Source organism: Mastomys coucha, unplaced genomic scaffold (genome assembly GCF_008632895.1).
Source record: "Mastomys coucha isolate ucsf_1 unplaced genomic scaffold, UCSF_Mcou_1 pScaffold8, whole genome shotgun sequence".
NCBI lineage: Eukaryota > Metazoa > Chordata > Mammalia > Rodentia > Muridae > Mastomys > Mastomys coucha.
In genome coordinates this window covers 28,301,922-28,321,479 of record NW_022196914.1, presented here as the reverse complement: position 1 = coordinate 28,321,479, position 19,558 = coordinate 28,301,922, and the positions used below count along the sequence as shown (strand labels likewise).

The window sequence follows — 19,558 nt, the reverse complement described above, 5'->3', positions numbered from 1 at the left end:
TAGTAAAGAGAGAGGTGGGAAGCAAAGCATATATTTATATCTATTCTAGTTTTTATTTAATTAAAATATAATTATATAATTTTCTTCCTCCTCTCCCCTCGCTGTCCAAAGTCAGAGCCTCCTCTCTATTGTTTCTGCATTACATAAAAGAACATAAGCATGAGAACAACCTGCTGAGTCTGTCCAATGTTGCCTGAATGTATGTTTCTAGGGGTGACCACTTGGTACTAGATAGCCAGCCTGGGGGCTGCTATCTGAAGAAAACCAAATTTCCCTCTCTCAGCCATTGTTACTTATATGTATCCCTTAATTTAGGAGTGAAGCCCAGTGAGATCTCCCCCATCTACACTCGTGGGTCGGCTGTTGTTGGAGTCTTGTTTAGGCAGCCATGTTGTTGAGATCTCATATGCATAGCTTCCCTGTCATAGACAGAAGGCACAATGTTATGGCAGAGCTTTTACCATCCTTCTCCTCTCACTTACATCAATGTTCCTTGGACTTCAGGTGCATGAGCTGGGTTGTAGATGCAAGCATTGGGGCTGGGTAGCTTATCACCATTTGCTTTCTGAACTTTGACTACTCGTGGCTTTTCTAACAGTCTCTTGCTGGAGAAAGACCGTTTCTGGATGAGTAATGAGAGTCACACTTATCTGCATCCCAGTTACATGCAATTCTTCCTTGTTACATACCACTCTACTTTTAACTTGGTTCTGAATTTGGCCTTACCAGGTGATCTTAAATGTAAGGTGATTAGTGAGTGACTCTCTGGGTGTTATGCATGTGTTCACTGTATACTCCAAATCTCATGAGTTTGTTTCCTTAGAACTGTTTTCATAAAGACTCAAAAGGCCAAAAAAAAAAAAAAAAAAAAAAAAAAAAAAAAAAAAAAAAAAAAAAAAAAAAAAACCAGCCCATGAAAAGGGCATGAACTGCACCACCTAACGATTTCTTTCTTTTTACTTTTAAATATTTTATTAGATATTTTCTTTATTTACATTTCAAATGTTATCCCCTTTCCTTGTTTCTCCCCTGAAAACCCCCTAACCTCACTTTGGATGACTGAAAGCTTTCTAATGTTGTGAACACGTGCAGTTCTAAAATAAGAATAGAACTACCTTCTAAATGCAGGGGGAATGTGGCAAATATGGTAGCTTGAATCAGTTTCTAAAGAACTTAGACATTACTGATGCTATGGGCATTTTCAGAGAGGGTGTAGAAGTTCATTTGCCTTTCCAGTTGAGGAGAAATCTATAGAGGCAAAGGTAAGAGAACAAAGTATTCTTGGTAGGAGTCTCCAGGTTGGATTGGAACCATGATGGTACTTGGTCATGGTCCTCAGACCATCTTTCCCCCATTTGTAAAGGATGGAAATGTAGCCCCTATCAGTCAAGATAAATTTGCGCCAAAGTAAAGCTCTTTTTTATTTATTTATTTATTTATTTATTTATTTATTTATTTATTTTTAGCTAGAAAGGAAGCCAGATATAAAGGGGTGGACAAAGGAAAAGATGATATTTTGTGATACTTGGTGCAGGAAACTTGAGAGATGTGTCATCTGAAATCTTCTCCCAAAAGGAGCACACATATGGTCCTGACAGCTTCCTGGACACTATTGTATTGCTTCCATTACCACTCTTCTCTCAGAGTAAGAGGGATATGGCCACCATGGAATATGAAGGTTCCATAGAGACTCCGAGAGATCATGTAACATGCACATACTAACAGGAAACAGGAGGAGACTCAGCAATTCTAAATGGAATAAAAGAAAGTGAAGGGGGAGAAAATGTGTTCGTTTTACTTCATGTCACTGTGATATACAATCCAAGAACAGACCTACACAAATACCTTACTCATATAAGCCTAAATAAAGTCGAAAATCATAACTCAGGTGTCACTGCTGAATTCATGCTAAGACTGTTTTAAAACATAAATAGCATTCCTTGATGCTAGAGGTTTTCTGGGAGGTCTGATTTATTCTGTTGGGAAAAAGCTTAACATGGCTTATCATTGAGTGTCGTTTGTCCTGAGTTTAGTACTTATGGTCTTACTTGTTTGTATACTCAGACTCTACTTTTCAAATGCCAACTCGGGGCTCTACTCCTAGCTCTGGGTCCTGAATTTCCTGCTGAAATGGAGTAAAAGCTGCAGGAAAATGCATGATAGCAATTTAATGAGAGAAGGTCCTCTCAGACATCATTTCTATGTGATTTAATAAAAGCACCACTTAAGAATAATAATGTCAGGAAATGATACTTTCAGAGATTATCGTAAGGTTAATTTCCTCTTACATTAACTATTTAGAGCTGTGGAGTCAATGCATTCAATCATTTTGCTGTTCTTCTCAAACTTGGCTGAAGAGACACTTTAAATAGAAAATTACATTATAAATTTCTAAGAGGTGTAGAGTTATTCAATTCATATTTCAACTTTATTTTTTAAAGATCAAGTGAAGAACATTCTGAGAGGATGGGGACATATGATCAGTATGAAGCCATCTAAATATCAAAATATATATTGTGGAGATCACAAATGTTAAAAAATGCAAAAAAGAAAATTAGTCAATAACATAAAAGTTATTTCCTAACTTTTAAAGTAATAACTAAAATGAGATTCTTCATGGAATGCTTTACATGTTTTGAATAGTTTATTTCTTGGATTAAAATAGTTTAATTTTTATAACTATTGATAGGTTAAGTTTATATAGCTTTATTATGTTCATATTTGGCCTCTATATTAACTGAGCTGTCTTGGGCATTTGATCCGTTAAAATATGTATGTATATATATAGACTAACAGGAGCCATGCCTGTTTATAGAGACATATTATATGTACATGTATAATACATATAATATAAATAAATGCATATCTATTAAATAAATGTAAATGTACAGAAATATTGAATGATATTGAAATATGGCTCTTTCTGCAAAATGTGGATTTCCCAGATCAAGTATCTAACTAAGCTTGTGTTGATTATTTCTTATCAATTCATTCAGAAAAAACCTTGTTAGGCAACAATGAATAACATCTGGAGTACTACAGGAGGGGAAGCCTATACTCAATACACCCATCACAGTCAGGATCTGATACTCCTCAAACAGAGAGTTAGATTGACTTTCCTTACACACAGCTCCCATTTGGCACAGGAGTATTGATAAAAGTTGATCACCTAATCTGTGTGAGTCTGTGTGGTTGCTCTGCCTATTCTTCAAGAGGCCTGAGAATGCTAAACACCTGTGTCCTGGGTTTCATCAAGCAGGTCACCCACACCTTTCTTCTAATGAAACTCGATCCTCAAGTGGATTTCCGCACTTTGGAAGATTATGAAAAGAAAAATGCCACCAATTGTTTCCTAAATGGCAGGGTTTATTTCAATACTCACATACAACTGAACAAGGCAAACTATTTACACAAAACATTAAGTACAAAAAATATAATACAATTTATCTGTACATAATTAGGATTCTTTTAGTTTCCACAAAATGTTGGCAGAGAGATGATGAGCAGGATGGAGAGGGAGGTCTAGGAGGGGAGCAGTGCTGTGCTCTTGGCAAAATGCAGGACCATTTTATGACTGCATTGTTGAAAGCGATGAAGAAGGCAGAGACATTGATACTGGAATGCGCCTAGGGCAGATACAAGGAGACATTTCCACTGCTGTAATAATGGTTCATCTTATTAATGTTTGGTTAGCCATGTATGAGTTTAGTTTGGTTGATTTGTTGGGAAGTGCCCCTGCCCACCCCTTTTTGGAACTTCCATAATTGGTTCCATGAAAGACAGAATTAGTTCCCTGCCTGGGTTGACATAATCAGGGTCTTAAACTGCTTTCTGAAAACAAGATTTCTGCTAGGTGTCATTAAGCACAATTTGAGGCAAGGGCCTGGACAGCTCTCAGGAAGAACGTCAATCCAGTGAGTTAATGAGTGAAACAGAAAAATGATAGCTGCAGAAAATACCAACGCACATGTGGTTGTCGAGACTTCAGGGCAAGTACTGACTGACAGCCAAAGGTGAGGGCTTAATAGTGTGGGTTGCCTATTGTACCAGGGCAAGGACACTGACCAGCCAGCAGCAATCCAACACAGAACCAAGTGGCTGTTTCCTCAAAAAACTGACAGGGAAATACAGAGCTAGTTTACTCTTGAAATGGCTCTGTGGCAACCAATATACATTGCTTTTGAAGCTTTAATCTTAAGATCAATAACAGTCTGCAAGTTAACAAGGGCTGAAGTTGGCCTAGAAGAAATTTCAATGAATGAGCAATCCCAAACCATTTTATTTTCTATCACAAAGCAGGCAAGGAAGCATAGCAGGTGTAAAGTCAAAACCAAGTGGTCACAGGTTCTTCAGAATCTTACCCTGGGAAAAGCTGGTGCATCTTATTGGCAGGTGAGGTGAATATCCTAGTGATTCAGTGGTTGGAGGCTTCCACTGTGCATGCTTTGGAAGCAGTTCTATCAACTGATTTGAGTCCACAGTCACAGTGTAAGAGATCAGTCCACTTCAGCATAGAAGACACTGCTAATGTTTAAAACCCAAACAAAAGTAAGAATTTCGTGAACTTTTGAGCAGTTCTGATATTGAATTTGCAAAATATGACAGAACAGCCCAAATAATGTTCTAGTTGGTTCTCATTTCACAATCTATGTCACTGTAAGTAGTCTGTACCGGTTTCCCTCATACCTATGTCCATTCATGAAGAGCAACAGAAACACCCATTGACTTCTACAGAAACTGAGCAACAGAAACACCCATTGACTTCTACAGAAACTGAACAGGACAGGCTCTAATACATTTCCATGAAGATGTAAAAATTAAAGCAACATTAGTTTCTTACAGGCTGGAACAGGGTCACTTCATCTGGACACAACACACTCTTGATCCTATTTTGAGAGCAAAACCATACTTGAAGATGAGACATTTCTCTCATTTCCTGTTCCTGAGTTCAAAGAGACACACAGAGTAGAATTTCCTCAAAGTGTACACAACCAGCACATGGCTTCTAATTGGAGCAATCAATAACCAGGAAGAACAACATCACATAGCTTATAAAAGGCACTAGCAACTTTGTACAGGAAAGTCAAAAATCATCTTCGGCAGATAACAGGCCTCCTTTATTGTCTTGATGGAAGAACAGTTTTGTTTATCAGAGCCCAGGATTTCCCTTTTGCTTTGTTTGTCTAACATTGGAGCTAGTTGGTATTAAATTCCCAAGAAGCAGAAAAAAGCTTAGAATTATGGCTAATCTACTGGTTTTAGGTCCTTGATGGATTCTGAAGGGGTGGAGATTTTCCTGCTTTATTTGCATTTCAGAGATTTCCTATTGCTGCTTTTCTCTTTCTGCTCAAAGAGTATCTTTGAACAATTTAGTTACATGTACGGTGTCTTCCCAGTAAAGCATTTCTGCTTGGGAACAGAGTTGATATAGGCTCTGGTCATGGGTAATAAGCATAAATGGCAGGACAACATCTTTCAAAGAGATAGGCTTTCATTATGAACTATACTATTTGTAGCAGTCTCTGAATTTGGTATCCAGGAGACTGCACACAGTCTTTGCAGTCTGAACTATTTTAAGAGACAGGTTTACATGTTGCTTCAGCAATGTGTCTCAAATTTCTGATAATGCAACATGATGATACGAAATCCACGAGGAACAGTAACTTTTGAAACTTCTATCAATAGTTCAATGTTGTACATTAATTATCCACAGGGCTTTTGTTCCCCTAAAGGAACAGTAGCAAACTGGAAAGCAACCCATTTCCTTTGTTTCATAAGATTATCCAGAGAGACTACCTCAAGGCCATAGATTAGTATTTATAGAGTTTGGAAAATATCCTTACATAATTTTAATTAATAATAACAACTAAAAAGATAAACTGCAGAGATAAATAATCCTTGGGCTCTGGACAGTAATCTCTCACACTGCATTCCCTGTGGTACATCTCTTAGGTTAACAAGAACATTAACTTAGGTTTTCCCATTTCATATGCATTTCTTAAAGAAGCAGAGTACTCACAATGCTCTTTAGTAACTTATAGAAGATAGTATCACATACCCATGGGTAATAACAGGCTTTGGAATATTGGCAATGGTGTATTAACATAAGTCTCTAGATGCTCTGTGAAGTAGTAAGGATGAATGGATGAACTAGACAAGCCCAGTTCCATCTTTAGACTCTAGAAAAAAAACAGAGAATTTGCAAAGGAGTCTAGGTGTACTATTTTGACATCTCCATGGAAACTGATGTTTTGAGCTAGGATACTTGGACATTACCTGTCACCAGTTGATCTAATGCTGACACAGTTCGCTGTAACACCCATTGGTACATGGTGTCTGCTATTTCCAGTTGAAGCTCCCAGATTGTCTTTTGACATAGTAGCACAGAATTTAGTGTACTTCAAAGTGTAATTTAAAACTTGAATAGCCCACCAAAGAGTCTAGGAAAAGTTTAAAAAGTTGATGACCCTGGAGAAAAATTGATGAGGAATTTGGCTTGATCCATTGGGGAAATATTTGTGGTTTATTCTAAAAAGGAAAAGTATTCAGAAAGGAAACATGTGGATATATGTGAATTCAAATACCAGTAGGCTGTATTTAGGCCAACTGACAGAGTGAAAGTCTGATGCATCTTTAGGATAACATCTCTTAAGCTATTCAACCACAAAATTACATATCCCATAGGTAGAATCCCCTTTGATGAGAAATTGCCTACAGTATTGAAGGCAAGACCTGATTCTATCAATGATTAAGGTGGTGATATGGGTGTCAGTCAACACTGGTGGTTTTCATTCCTTTGCAGAGAAATAAGGAGATAATGATGACCTTGCCTAAGGCTCATGCATCAAGGACTCTTGATTATTGATGAGTCCAAATGTCAGAACCTCATTACTTGTTTGTGGGCCAGATCCATACCGGGGGGGGGGGCATGCAGGATAATCAACAGAGTAACATGCTGACAAATTGCTTTCTTATATCACATTCCACATGTTTTTTTTTTTTTCTCTTCAGTATTACCTGTGAGTCAACAGGGTCCAGATCAAACACATGAATTGGTCCTTTCTAGGGGATAGAGATAAATCCATAGCAGATGCCATCACAACCATTCAGTTTATGGCTTCTCTTAAGTTTCTTTAGTGTCTCCATCACTCTGCCATGCACTCAAGAAGCCGTTTTCCCTTCTATCAACATACACGTTAATTTCAGGTAGAATCTACTTTAATATGCATTTTGATGCATCCAATAGGACCATGATGCTAAGGGGCTATGAGTAAGTCTTAAGGAGCAGAGGCATAAAGGCGCCTAGCTTGCATTGGGAAGTTTTGAAGAAAAAGTCTAGGACTATGATGACAGAGGATTTTCTGTGAATGACCCAGAGTTCCTTAGGACTCCCCAAGATAGTCTCAATCAGTGGTGACAGAGGCCCCAGTTCGAAGGAAGTCCCCAAGGTATTTAGAAATTCCTCTGGCTATGAAGTGTGCAAAAATTCTCTTCTTTTTTTCTGCAGAATGTCAGCACATAGCAGGATTGATGACAGTCTAATCAGAGAGAGGACCCTAGACAACATTGGGACCAACTTCCAATGAGTGGAAGTGACTGAAGTCAGTTTCCTAATGAAAACCAGCCAAAATTGAACCCTAACTCTAAAAAATAAGTTGACTAATGTCATTTAGCAACAGGTTCAGCCGGATGTAGCTTAAAATATCAATCCCTCTGTGTGTTTCTTTCATCAAATGCAAAGGGAAAGAAGAAAGAGAAGAAGTAAGGAATAAAGGAAAGGAAGAAGGGTTGTGGGGAGGAAGTAGGGAAGGAAATGAAAGTGTCTATCTGTCTGTCTGTCTGTCTGTCTGTCTCTCTCTCTCTCTCTCTGTATGTGTGTGTGTGTGTGTGTGTGTGTGTGTGTGTGTGTGTGTGTGTGGTATGCATGTTCACGTCACGATGTGCTAACAAGAGGTCTGGAGTGTGGCATACACTGCACCAGGATCCATAGCTGTATACTTCCAGAAAATGAGCCACGCAGCAGGTAGTGAAAACCAGAATATAGCTCAAAGCATTCCTAAGGAATTGCTCCAATTTTTCAGCAAAGTAAGAGCAAAGGACCTGTGGTTGGAGGTGAGGATCTGAAGAGAGAATGAGGCAGTCAGAAATGAGACTTTAAAAAAGCAATACTAATATCAGAAAACTGTCTTATTTCAAATTCTTGGGTGGGTTTATTATATCAAATTGATGAAGGCCAGATTACAGGTCACTTAGAAAGCATTTCCTATCAAGTGTAGCCATACATTCTTGAAATATTTGTACTCTTATTCCCAGGGGGAAGAAAGTGACCTTTTAAACTAGAGAAATATTCAAGAAGGGGAGATTACTTTTAAAACACTAAAATAGTGCTATGCCAGGAGGATTTATTCTTTTCTTAAAAGAAAGTAATGAGATGAGTTGAAGCATCCACTAAAAATCCACCCTAGAGACAATGAATAAATCATCTGACACATTCTGTCTGGTAAGTGTGGATTTTAAAAATGTCTGTGCAATGGAGGGCATGTACACTGTAGAAGTGTGTGAAATGCCACACAATATCCCACTGTGATATTCCCATATGCCATTTCTTCACAATCTGACACATCTCCCAGAGCCCATCTGCTGTTTTAATTTCAATTTTAACACAGAGTTATGTCTGAAAAATGTATTTATAGGAGAATAATTTGTGATTAATCATATTTTTTTGGAATGTTTTCTGAGATTTCTTCTTTATATTCCATGGGGGAAAACATATAAAAAAAACCCTGTAATCTTTACTTCCTGTGCTATACATCTGCATAGATGTGAAAGTTTATGTATCCATAAGATCACAAATGGCTGCCTACTCAGGCTTTTATCATAGTAACCATTGGTGCAGACAAACCTTCGTCTTCACCTTTAAAATGCATTAGGTAGGATGCTACCACTCTTCTTTACTCCTCCAAGGACCTCGAGAGTAGCCTTAGAACATTCAACCCTCCTGATCAGAGAGAAGGGCCACTGAAACCCTGACCTCCATTACCTCTCATGGTGCATCTTGACGGCTACGGTCTTGGAGCAGAAGTGGGACTTGGTAAGCTGGAGGACAGGAAGGCAGCAAGTGAGGCAAAAGACACCAGAGTCTTTCCCTCCTCTGGTCTTAGGGAAGCAGGGGACAAATGAGGAGACAATGGTACTGGAGTGCCACTCCAGTGTGACTGCACTGAGCTCCAGAGGGACAGCTTTACACACCTTTAATGCTCTTGATAGGGGCCTTGCTGCACACTAGCCACATCAAAGATGCTGAGTACAAAAAATTAAAATCCATTAACAACACTGTATAACACAAAAAAAATAAAAAAATAAAAAAGTAGCTTTCAATTACATGAGTTAATTAAACACTGCATAAACACACACACAAAAATTTAAAAGTAGCTTTCAATTACAATTTGGTACTTTCAATATTTTCCATCATAAATGTTGAAGGATTTTCTTCTCTTGGAGGGAAAGGAAAAAGGGTGTGGAGTCTACCCAAATGCTCAGACTGGCTCTTCAGCCAGGAAGCTTACTGCCCAGAAAGGGGGCCTTCAGGCCCATAGCATGGCAAGGAGCTTCCTGGGATGACACAGAATCCAAAAGTCAGAGTTAGGTTAGTTTCACTGCAAGCTGTAGAACACTGCTTTGTGTCTCACTGGCTGTTCTCTGTTTCATGTGTTCACCAAACAGTGATGATAGTCACTGCCCCAGACCAAAGCAGAGAGTCTCAGTAGATGGGTGGAATCCCTGGGCAGGATTCACTCCAAGTGCAAACAAGTTGTTTCCAAGACCCTACAGAGTCACTCAGGTTGGGGGAGTTGGCATTAGCCATACCTTCATTCTGTGAATTACTCTGAACTCTGTGTGTGGGGGGAAGGCATCTCAGATTAAAGTGCCTGGTTATTTGTTTGTTTATTTGTTTCCAAGTTAAAACATCCTGAGCCTCTACACTCAAAAACATGATGATGCTATGTTTCTGAAGACACTTTCTAACGTGGTTGGCACATTTATGAAATAAAACTCATGAAAAACAGTAGACCAGTTAGAGTTTGATATAAGTACAATACAAAATGTCATACCATGGCTCACTTCACCACAACCAAATGTTTTCTATAGACCAGATTTTCACAATACCACATTTAGGCATTTAAGGGTGTCAGCTTTTTTGGTAGCAATGGGAAAGTCCTGGTTACACTTGACTGTTTTGAAATGCACTTGAAATGGTTCCACACATCATCTCTGAAGCCTCAGAAACGGGCAGTCATGGAGCACGGCTTTGAAGAGCAGAGAGTTTACAAGGAGCCAAAAGTATGAGAGCTGCTAGTATTCATCATAATTGTTGAGATCTGTAAAGTAGGCATTGGAATAGGTCTTCCCAGTGAGATGTGGGTTGAAGTATTTGTTTCTCTCCTCTAGGATCAGGTTGTTTTTGTTAAATGCCTGTAAAATATGTTTGAAAAGATTTAGAATGCTCAGTAAATAGTGCTTCAAATGAATAAAATCAGGAGATGCAATGTTGAATTTGAGCTCTCCCCGAAGGAAGGCTCTATTAGCTTGGAAAGTGCCTTCTCATTTACTGCCTTCTTAGCTCATGTGCCCCAAGGAAGACTTTGTTAATAACTGGATGACAGTGCCTGTCTTCAATAGCATCTGGCCTACTTTAGCACTTTAATCAAGATGGAACTGAGGGAGCAAGGATTAGAAATCCAAAATCTGACTTTCTAGAAATCTCTAAGACTCATGCAAATTTATGTAATTGGCCCAACTTACCATCCATACCTGGGATATACTGATGTGCTTCTAGACTTCCAGAGAGAGCTGTATTTAATGTGATAATTTCACAAATCCTTTGAGAAATTTATAAGTGTGTTTTAATCATATTTATCTTCTATTCCTTCCTATTCTTTTCCCAGATCCTTTCCTACCTCCCAAACCATCACCTTAATATTCTATTTTTAATTTTTTAAAATAAGTAATACAGTGGCTCTAATTTATGCTACCAATAGACTCCTGAGTGTGAGGCTATCCACTGGAGTATGGACGATGAGCCACATGCTTAAAAAAACTAGTCTTCTGGCCCAGATGCCATCATCACTTATCAAAGACTTTATAGAGATTATTTGAGCAAGTGAATCAGACTTAGAGGTCTTAATCTCTTTTTACTTTGTACTTGTTAAATGTTTCTGCTGTTGCTCTCTGTGACTCAGATTAAAGTCAAAGAGCCAAATTATTCCAGTGTGAAGATAAACCCTAAGAAGAATAAGATCAAGATGAAACAGGACAACAGAGGCTAACTTCAAACAATTAGTCAAACAGAGTCATTTGAAGGATTCATTGCAGATGAGGATGACACCCTCACGTGGGGTCCTTCCCATCATGGCAGTAACATGTCTAATATCATCTCACAATGGGAGACTGCACTTGAGGTAAGAACACAGGCCAGTTCAGTTACCTACTACTGAATGAAATAGCAGGACCAGAGTCAATGATGTGTTGGCATCAAGCTACACCAACTCTGCAGATTTGTTTCAGAAGCCAGTAGCTCAGGTTTTCCCTTAGCCCTGTAGCCCATTTCTGATAGACTGTGGGTGAACCCTCCATCAATCACTTTCTTCTTAATCCATCATCTTTTTTAAAAAAATTGTATTTAACATTTTATACAATTTAAAAAATTTCCCATAATAAAATGATATCTACTCCCCCTCTCTTCACTCCAACTCCTCTCTTATTACCCCAACATTTCTCCTTACAAACTTCATGTTTGCTTGTCTGCTTGTTTGTTTGTTTAATAACCTACTAGGTTCAGTTAATACTGCCCATATGTTCATGACTATAGGAGCATCCACAGGATGGTAAGTTTCTCAACTTACCATGGACCATATCCTCAGTAAAGAGTGATTCTCCTTCTCCCAGAAACAACTCACTAGCAGTAGCTCCTCAGTACATAGTAAGACCTTGAGGTCATCTATGTGCTCTCTATGCTCATACTGCAGCTGTTTGATCTTGCATAGAAAGCAGAGATCCTCTGAGACCATGAGTGTGATAGCCACAGCATATCCATTAGACAGTGTCTCACAGCACTCCTCCCAACTCTCCTGCTCATTTCTGCCTCCTATTCCACAGTGTTCCGTGATTCTTGGTGTTGAGTGTACTATATATTCTTATAAAATGGAATGTCATTTTAAAGTTAACCATCACCACAGAGACAGGCTATGCCAACATTTGCTAAGAATGTTAAGGGAGACAACTAACTCAACATAAATGCAGAAGATTAGTCAGTCTTGGCTTAGGAGAATTACCTTCATGACCATGGAAAATAACCTAAGATGAGTACAGCAGACAGAAGCCTACCCCCATGTCTTTCCAGCTATACTTTGACCTCTCATATGAACACAGTAAGAACAGCAGCTCCCATGCGCTGGCCCTCATGTAATGTCATTGAACATGGAGTTATGCATTACTATATCCATTTTACATAGGTGTATACCAAGGTTGAAGGGAACTCAGCTCATTTCCTGAAATGCACATGAACATCTGAGTGCCATACTGTGGCCTTTATATTGCTGCCCAGTTCTTGGCTGGAGGCAAGTTGTTGAAAAATCTCTTTTCAATGGCAAGAAGCAGAGATGCAACATAGCTAGACACCATCCAAGATTTACTATCTACCGGCATTTTACATCATATTTTTTTTAAACGTTTATTTCCAATAGGAATAGGCAAATAAGAAAACAAAATTTCAAAGACCTTTCCTCCATCCCCAAGAGTGTCTAGACAATACTCTACTACAACGACTTCTTCCTACAACTACTACAGGGAACATACCAAAACCTATACTGTCTGCACTTGCTAAAGAACATCCAGCCAACACCCAAACATCTAGAGTACCTGGGCTTTCTCTATCCACCATCAGGACCACCATCACTGAGCCTGGCTGGCAGCCCAAGTGTCACCTGCCTTTGTGGCCTATCTAACTGCAGCTGTTACTACAGATTCCTTACCTTGATGGCCTCCACGGAGTCATACTTGTCCAGCTTGTTGATGTGGTTAGTTATGCTGCTGTTGAGGGCAGCAGGAGAGACAGGGTGGATGACAGTTGCATCATGGGACTGCTGCTGGTACCGCTGGCAGTAGGTGTAGACAAGCAGTGTGAGGAGGCAGCCAAGGATAGAACTGCTAAGTCCCACGGCCATCATGTGGAACATGTTGAACTCTGTGGAATAGGGCCAATGTCATATCACTCTTGAGAAGAACATGCTACTTGATTCTCAAAGCGCCCAAGTGAAAGAAAAGCCAAAAGGAGATAGTGCATTTCCCAAGGTAAAGATGTCACGGTAGTTTAGTTCTTGGAAAGGTCAGGGTCTAGAAAAACTTGTCCACAGTCAGCAGCCTGGTTCTAATTAGTGTTGTTAGAGATTTAGATAATTTTCCCAAACCTCTTGAACACTGTTGGTATTACAATTAAAACACATTTGCTTTTTTCTGAAGATCTCAGAGAGTCTTCAAGAGCATGGTGACCAAATGCCTGTGAGTTTTCTACAAGAAGTGTGTCTTTGGACTTAAAGAGACTGATCATCTATCTATCCAGCATGACTATAGCCTATGGAGGGAGAATTCACTTGGGGCTCTGAAGTGCTGTACTTCCTTAAGCCAGGACTTTCCACCTTTGTTTTTCATTTCATTTAAAATGTTTTCTATTTACATGAATTATAATATTGTCAATTGTATTTTTGTAAATACAAGTGTTGCCAATATTAGAAGGTTATGAAGGAAATAAAAGTCCTCTCTCTCTCTCTCTCTCTCTCTCTCTCTCTCTCTCTCTCTCTCTCTCTCTGTTTTTCAAGACAGGGTTTCCCTGCGCAGATCTGGCTGTTCTAGTTGTCCCTGTAGAGCTGGCCTTGAACTCAGTGATCCACCTGCCTCTGACTCCTAAATGCTAGGATTAAAGGCATGTGCTAACCCCCCAAGCTCCCTTTTCTTTATCTGTTACTGTAGTTAGTTTGGCTGTTTTTTTTTTTTCTAGAGAAGATGTACGGCCTTATTCCTCTCTGTCTCTTCTCTCTCTCTCTCTCTCTCTCTCTCTCCTCTTGTCACTTGCATATTAGCCTGTAGAGCACTTTTTTTTCTTCTAACTAGTATTTAGGTGATTTTATAAAAAAAAACAAAAAACAAACAAACAAACAAACAAACACTGTCTTACTCTAAGAAATAAAGGATTCATGATAACAGCATCAAAGATAATTTTAAAGCTGGACTTGAATGATTCTCTTTTGATCCATTGTTTGTTTCTTAGTAGACACCTATTTTCTTTGAGTTTTCTCCCTTGAGTTATTGGCAATAGAAACCAAAAAAGTGAGTTGCAATGATATGTATCTCAGGAATAGGGGTGGTTTGATTGGCATCCTGGCAACATACCAAGAGTTTTGGAATGCCTAAGAAACAGCCATCTGGAAACCTCCATATTTGTTGGGAAAACACTGCTGTTGAAGTTTCCAACCTTCCTGTAGTGCTCAGATCAGGGCTAAGTGTGAGTTGTGTGAAGCAGACCTCGGCTTCCTTTCTCCTTCTCTGCACTAGCACTAGAGGGCTAACTGTATTCAGGTTGTTCTCCTCATGGCCTCACAGCTCAGGAAGCATGGATATGATGACCCTGCTGTCTCGCACAAGTATCATCATGGAATGCAGCATCACCTGGTGACTTCCCACATTCTGTCAACCTCAGAACCAAGTGGGATTATGGAAGAGCTACTGAGCATCACTGTGGACATGGAAGGACACCCCCAATGTAGAGGAAGCCCCTGAGAGTGTTAGAGAAGACATAGATCTCTCTGCATCCCCAGGGCCTGTAGTGTTTATAACTGACTCCCCAACACATAACTGGCTTGCTTCCTCTCTAGAAGTCTGCAGAGCCACCTTCCCTCTGTACCCATTCCTGACACTTGCCTTTCAGCAGAAGCTCCACCCTAGCACGAGGCCAGCTCTGATACTTGTGAAAAGATCGATTGCTAGCATTTGCCAATGGATACTAAACATTGGGGCCTTAGAGCTCTATCAGAATCCCTAGCCCCAGCAAAAGTCCCAAGTCAAGAAGACCAGGGCAGAGGCTGAACTTCAAAACATGAAGCATGTCATCAGGGCCTGACCTGTGATACATGGTAGAAGTTGAAGATCTCTTGCATGCCCTCCTACCTTGAGTTTCCCCCTGTATAATGCTTCTGTCTGCTCCTGGACACCATGTTCTAAGAACTCAGATCCCTGAGATATTGACCTCCCTTATTGGGTCCACTATCAGCAATGGTCAACATATATTCCTAGATGTACTGAAATTCTAAACCAACAGTGAAGTTCCCACCATAGAAGTCTACAGCAGTATGGCTGGATAATGTATTGAGAACATCTTACAAGAATGTTCAATGGTAAGACCAAGCCTTGGAGATTTTCTTGCTTCGTCATAGAGACTGTAGTGTGGCAGGACTCTAAACATGTGACTGTGGCATAAAGTATTCTGCACTCTTTCCATCAGCAACCACTGGAATTGTGTTGTTTTTACTGAAGATTGTGGCTATAGTGATGAGAAGCAAGGCTGATCTCACATGAGGTTTTTTTTTTTTTTTCTGTCTATTTTAGCTTCTAGGACTCCCCTGAGTCAGTGCCACATACTGATAAAAATACTTTCTACTTCCCTGATAACTCATATTTCATTGTTGCATATGGGAGATGTACAATGGTCTCCTTATGCAGATGTGCATCATTAGTCAGATGAATTATTCCTGCAGGTGCCCAGGGAAGCTGCGGCCAGCTGACATCTTTATGACGAGATTATTCAGTCTTTGTGTCTCCTGCAACTAAAAATAGCTAAGTGGAAAGAAATCTCAATAGGAGCACATCTTCTGCAGAAGGAAAAATGGTGCCTACTCAATCTCTTAAGATTCTGCACACTGTGGCTCTTCCCTAAAAATATGCATTGTCTTTTTTTTTCAACATTTACTTGTAGATTGTGTATGTGTGTGTGTATGTGAGTGTGTGAGTGTGTGTATATGCGAGTATGTGAGTGAGTGCTTGTGTGTGTATGTGAGTGTGTGTGTATGTGAGTATGTGTGTGTGTATGTGAGTATGTGAGTGTGTGCCTGTGACTGTGTGTGTGTGTGTGTGTGTGTGTGTGTGTGTGTGCGCGCTCATACATATGTGGAGGACAAAGAACAACTGTTAAGAGTCAGTTTTCTCCTTTCACTGTGTGGGATCTAGGGATGGAATTCTGGTCATCGGTCTTGGTAGCAAACCTCTTTTCCTACTAATCTTGGTTATTAGCCCAGTTTTTCTTTGGCTTTTGGACAGTAAGGCTAGAATGGAGACAAATCATCCAGTTGGTTCATTTGGATTGCTTTCTGCACAACATTTGAATGACTTTTTCACTGATGAAGATAACATATATATAACATTTTTCTAAACCTCCCCAAATACTCATTGTAGGCAATCAGTTATGTTAAACCCATCAGCTACAGTCTAAGATCCATTTACCTGCTTATGCTGGAACATCAAAGCCAGTAGTTTTAAGGTTACAATAGTCAGCTTCCTAACAATGCAGAGTAATCACACTTGCTGAGATTTAGCCAATAACATCAGCAGGCTAGATACTGACTTGCTCAAGAAATTGAGAGACCCTGGCAGCAAGCCAGAGGTGACACCTATGAGACCCTCGGGTCTGTATTGACCTCTTTAAAGACAGAGCACAAATTGTGCACTCTGCCTTCCTAATTTGCATTTCCATCTGGTTGAAATGCTGGCGCTGACCAAGAGTATCCTCTGACGGGGCTGCAGTGGAAGCCTCATGCATATCTCCCAGGGATCTACTGGGATCCATTTTCTATGATCAATTTTCAACTTAAAATTCCCATAGCATCCTGCTACCAGGATAATCACCCCTTACGTATGACTCAGTTGGACATGAGACAGTAGCCCCATATCGTTGAATTCCAAGGCCCCCACATATACAGTGCAGATTAAAACCAATATTTACTACTCTTTTAGGACAATTACCAATATAAAATCCCTGAAAACTGTTATTCTTCAGTCATCTGGTTGCAGTGATATGCTGACTGACTAACTCCTTTAGCTCATACCTGATGACAATATGATCAGAGAAGCTAATTCTAAACAGCACCAGAGCCTGTGCTGGGTGACCATTATTAGTACATGCCCTAAGTCTCCCTTCTGGGATTGGGAAAATGTTAACTTCCAAAGCCTATCTCCAAGTCTCTCACACAGAGAACTGTATACTGTGGCAGCGTTGTAAGCTGCTGATAGGATATATCTCACTCTAGAAGCATTTAGTGCAGTGTCTGAGACATCATGACCAACATGAGGGGATAGTCAGGGGCTTCCCTGCCCTGGCATCCTCATCCAGTGGTGGAACATGCTGGGAAGATAACGGTTGCCATATGTCAGAGTCCCCACAAGAGTTCTCTTAACAGGAGAACTCACCTCCACACCTCTTCTCTTCTACACTGCTGGATCTTGCCACAGACACTTCTGGAAAACAAAAATCCAATCAAAATGCACAAAGGAATTAGGAGGAAAGTATGCATCCATGCTTCATTTGCAAGCACCAATGATTTTAAATTCAATATGAGTCTAAGGTTCAAAAGCTTGGTTAATTATCATGACGTTGGTTAGTTATGCACAGAGTTGGTGTTCAGGGGTTTATGTACATAGAACAGGACACCTACAGGGTCAGCATAAAAAAATCATTGTCCCCTGTGATAACTGAATGTTGATTTTTCCATTTAAAAAGGAAGCCTGTGGAACAACCAACCTCTTTTTCAAGAAGTCTGTCACACTAGTGACAGATATCTGTGTTCCCTGGTATACTGAGAGTTACCTGAAGACAATGGCCCTTTTTTCTGTGCAATAAGTACATCATATTTTCATAGTAAAAAATTTAAGGTGATTTTTAAAACAAGCAATTAGTTTTCAAACTCTGTAGCGAAATCCTCAGACTATATTAGAATCAATAAATTATATAAGACATAGTGTTAAATTCCAGTCTAGTTACCTGTAAATCTATATTTCAGTTACCTTGAAACCACAACAGTTGACAGGATCATTTTTAATTCATCAAAGACAGCCTCAAAGAGCAGATAGAAGCCTGACCCAATGGGTCATTTCCTCTCTGGATATTACAAGGACTCTGCTCACACTGATAGATATCTCTGCCCTTACCTGGGATGAAATTAGAGTCAAATACACAAGGCCGACTCTCTGTAGTATTTCCGGAACACTGGCTGCCCACAGGAAACAGAAGGATGCACTGCCGAGCACGGACCTGGGTACCAGACGCGTCACATACAGACCAGTCTGACCACTCTGACCAGCTCTCTGCAGAGACCAGAAGAGGGGAGAGGCATGGCTACCTGATGATACTGATCAACATGAAATTACCATGAAGCGCTCTTAAGACTCTCCCACTTTGTAGTTTAATGGCTCTATGCATAAATAAGATATGGTCATAGTTTCTAACAACCCAGTAAATAAATTCACACAAGGATTAGTAAAAATACTAATAAATTTAAGCCAGATATAATGTTTTATACACACACATATGAGGATATATATATATGGATATATATACATATACATATATATCCATATATATATGGATGAGTTCATTTTATTTTGGTCCTGGTGACATGAATAAAGTCAATTCTAATGTCCTGGGTCAAGGCCAAAACATAAGTATTGCAGAACGTTTCTGCTCTAAGGTGAAGAACATGTTGGAATACTTTTCAATCCATCCAGATGGGGAGACAATCAAAAACAGGAATGAGACTCATACATTAAATTAAGGAATGAATTCTCCATATTACTTATTCACCAATATATTTACCAATATAAGAAAGACGTTTCCCTATATAATTTTTTTTTTTGTGGGGAGACACCTAGAAATCCAAGTTTTGCATTGATTCACAGAAATGAAATGACTTTTTCTTTTAAAGGCATAAAAAACTGGTTTTTGGAATGATTATAAGAATTTGGTGTGAATTCCCTTTAAATATACCTGTGTATATATATTAATGAAGTACTTCACTGTTAAAGTTAAATCTAGGAAAGTATTCCATTTTCACCCTAAGTTGTTCTGTATGTTAGAGTGCCAGGTCTTGAGTAACGGGCTGTCTGATACATCTTATACCAACCACAGGGCCCAGAGCTCTGCCAGCCATGGTCCTGAAGAAGCTCACTCCCTCCTATCACTAATTTCCTGCTATTTCCTATGTTTTGATTTTCTGACATCTGACTGGATGTACTGGCTGGTTTTGTGTGTCAACGTGACATAAGCTGGAGTTATCACAGAGAAAGGAACCTCTATTGAGGAAATGCCTTCATGAGATCCAGCTGTAAGGCATTTTCTCAATTAGTGATTAAGGGTGGGAGGGCCCATTGTGGGTTGTGATATCCCTGGGCAAGTAGTCCTGGGTTCTATAAGAAAGCAAGCTGAGCAAGCCAGGGGAAGCAATCCAGTAGGCAGCACCCC

General features: G+C 39.6%; 1 protein-coding gene across 3 annotated transcripts in view; it reads right to left on the bottom strand.

The window, feature by feature from the left end:
* Window positions 1-3,345: 3,345 nt before the first annotated feature.
* The window catches only part of Sema5a (semaphorin 5A), a 441,538-nt gene continuing 425,325 nt past the window's right edge, over window positions 3,346-19,558 (bottom strand). For all 3 annotated transcript variants that reach the window (XM_031359853.1, XM_031359854.1, XM_031359855.1), the window contains 4 exons: window positions 18,250-18,405; window positions 17,512-17,559; window positions 13,032-13,243; window positions 3,346-10,473 (listed from right to left, as the gene is read on the bottom strand). In XM_031359853.1, the coding sequence (XP_031215713.1) occupies window positions 10,354-10,473; window positions 13,032-13,243; window positions 17,512-17,559; window positions 18,250-18,405 (536 nt within the window). In that variant the 3' untranslated portion in view covers window positions 3,346-10,353. The remainder of the gene's footprint in view (window positions 10,474-13,031; window positions 13,244-17,511; window positions 17,560-18,249; window positions 18,406-19,558) is intronic.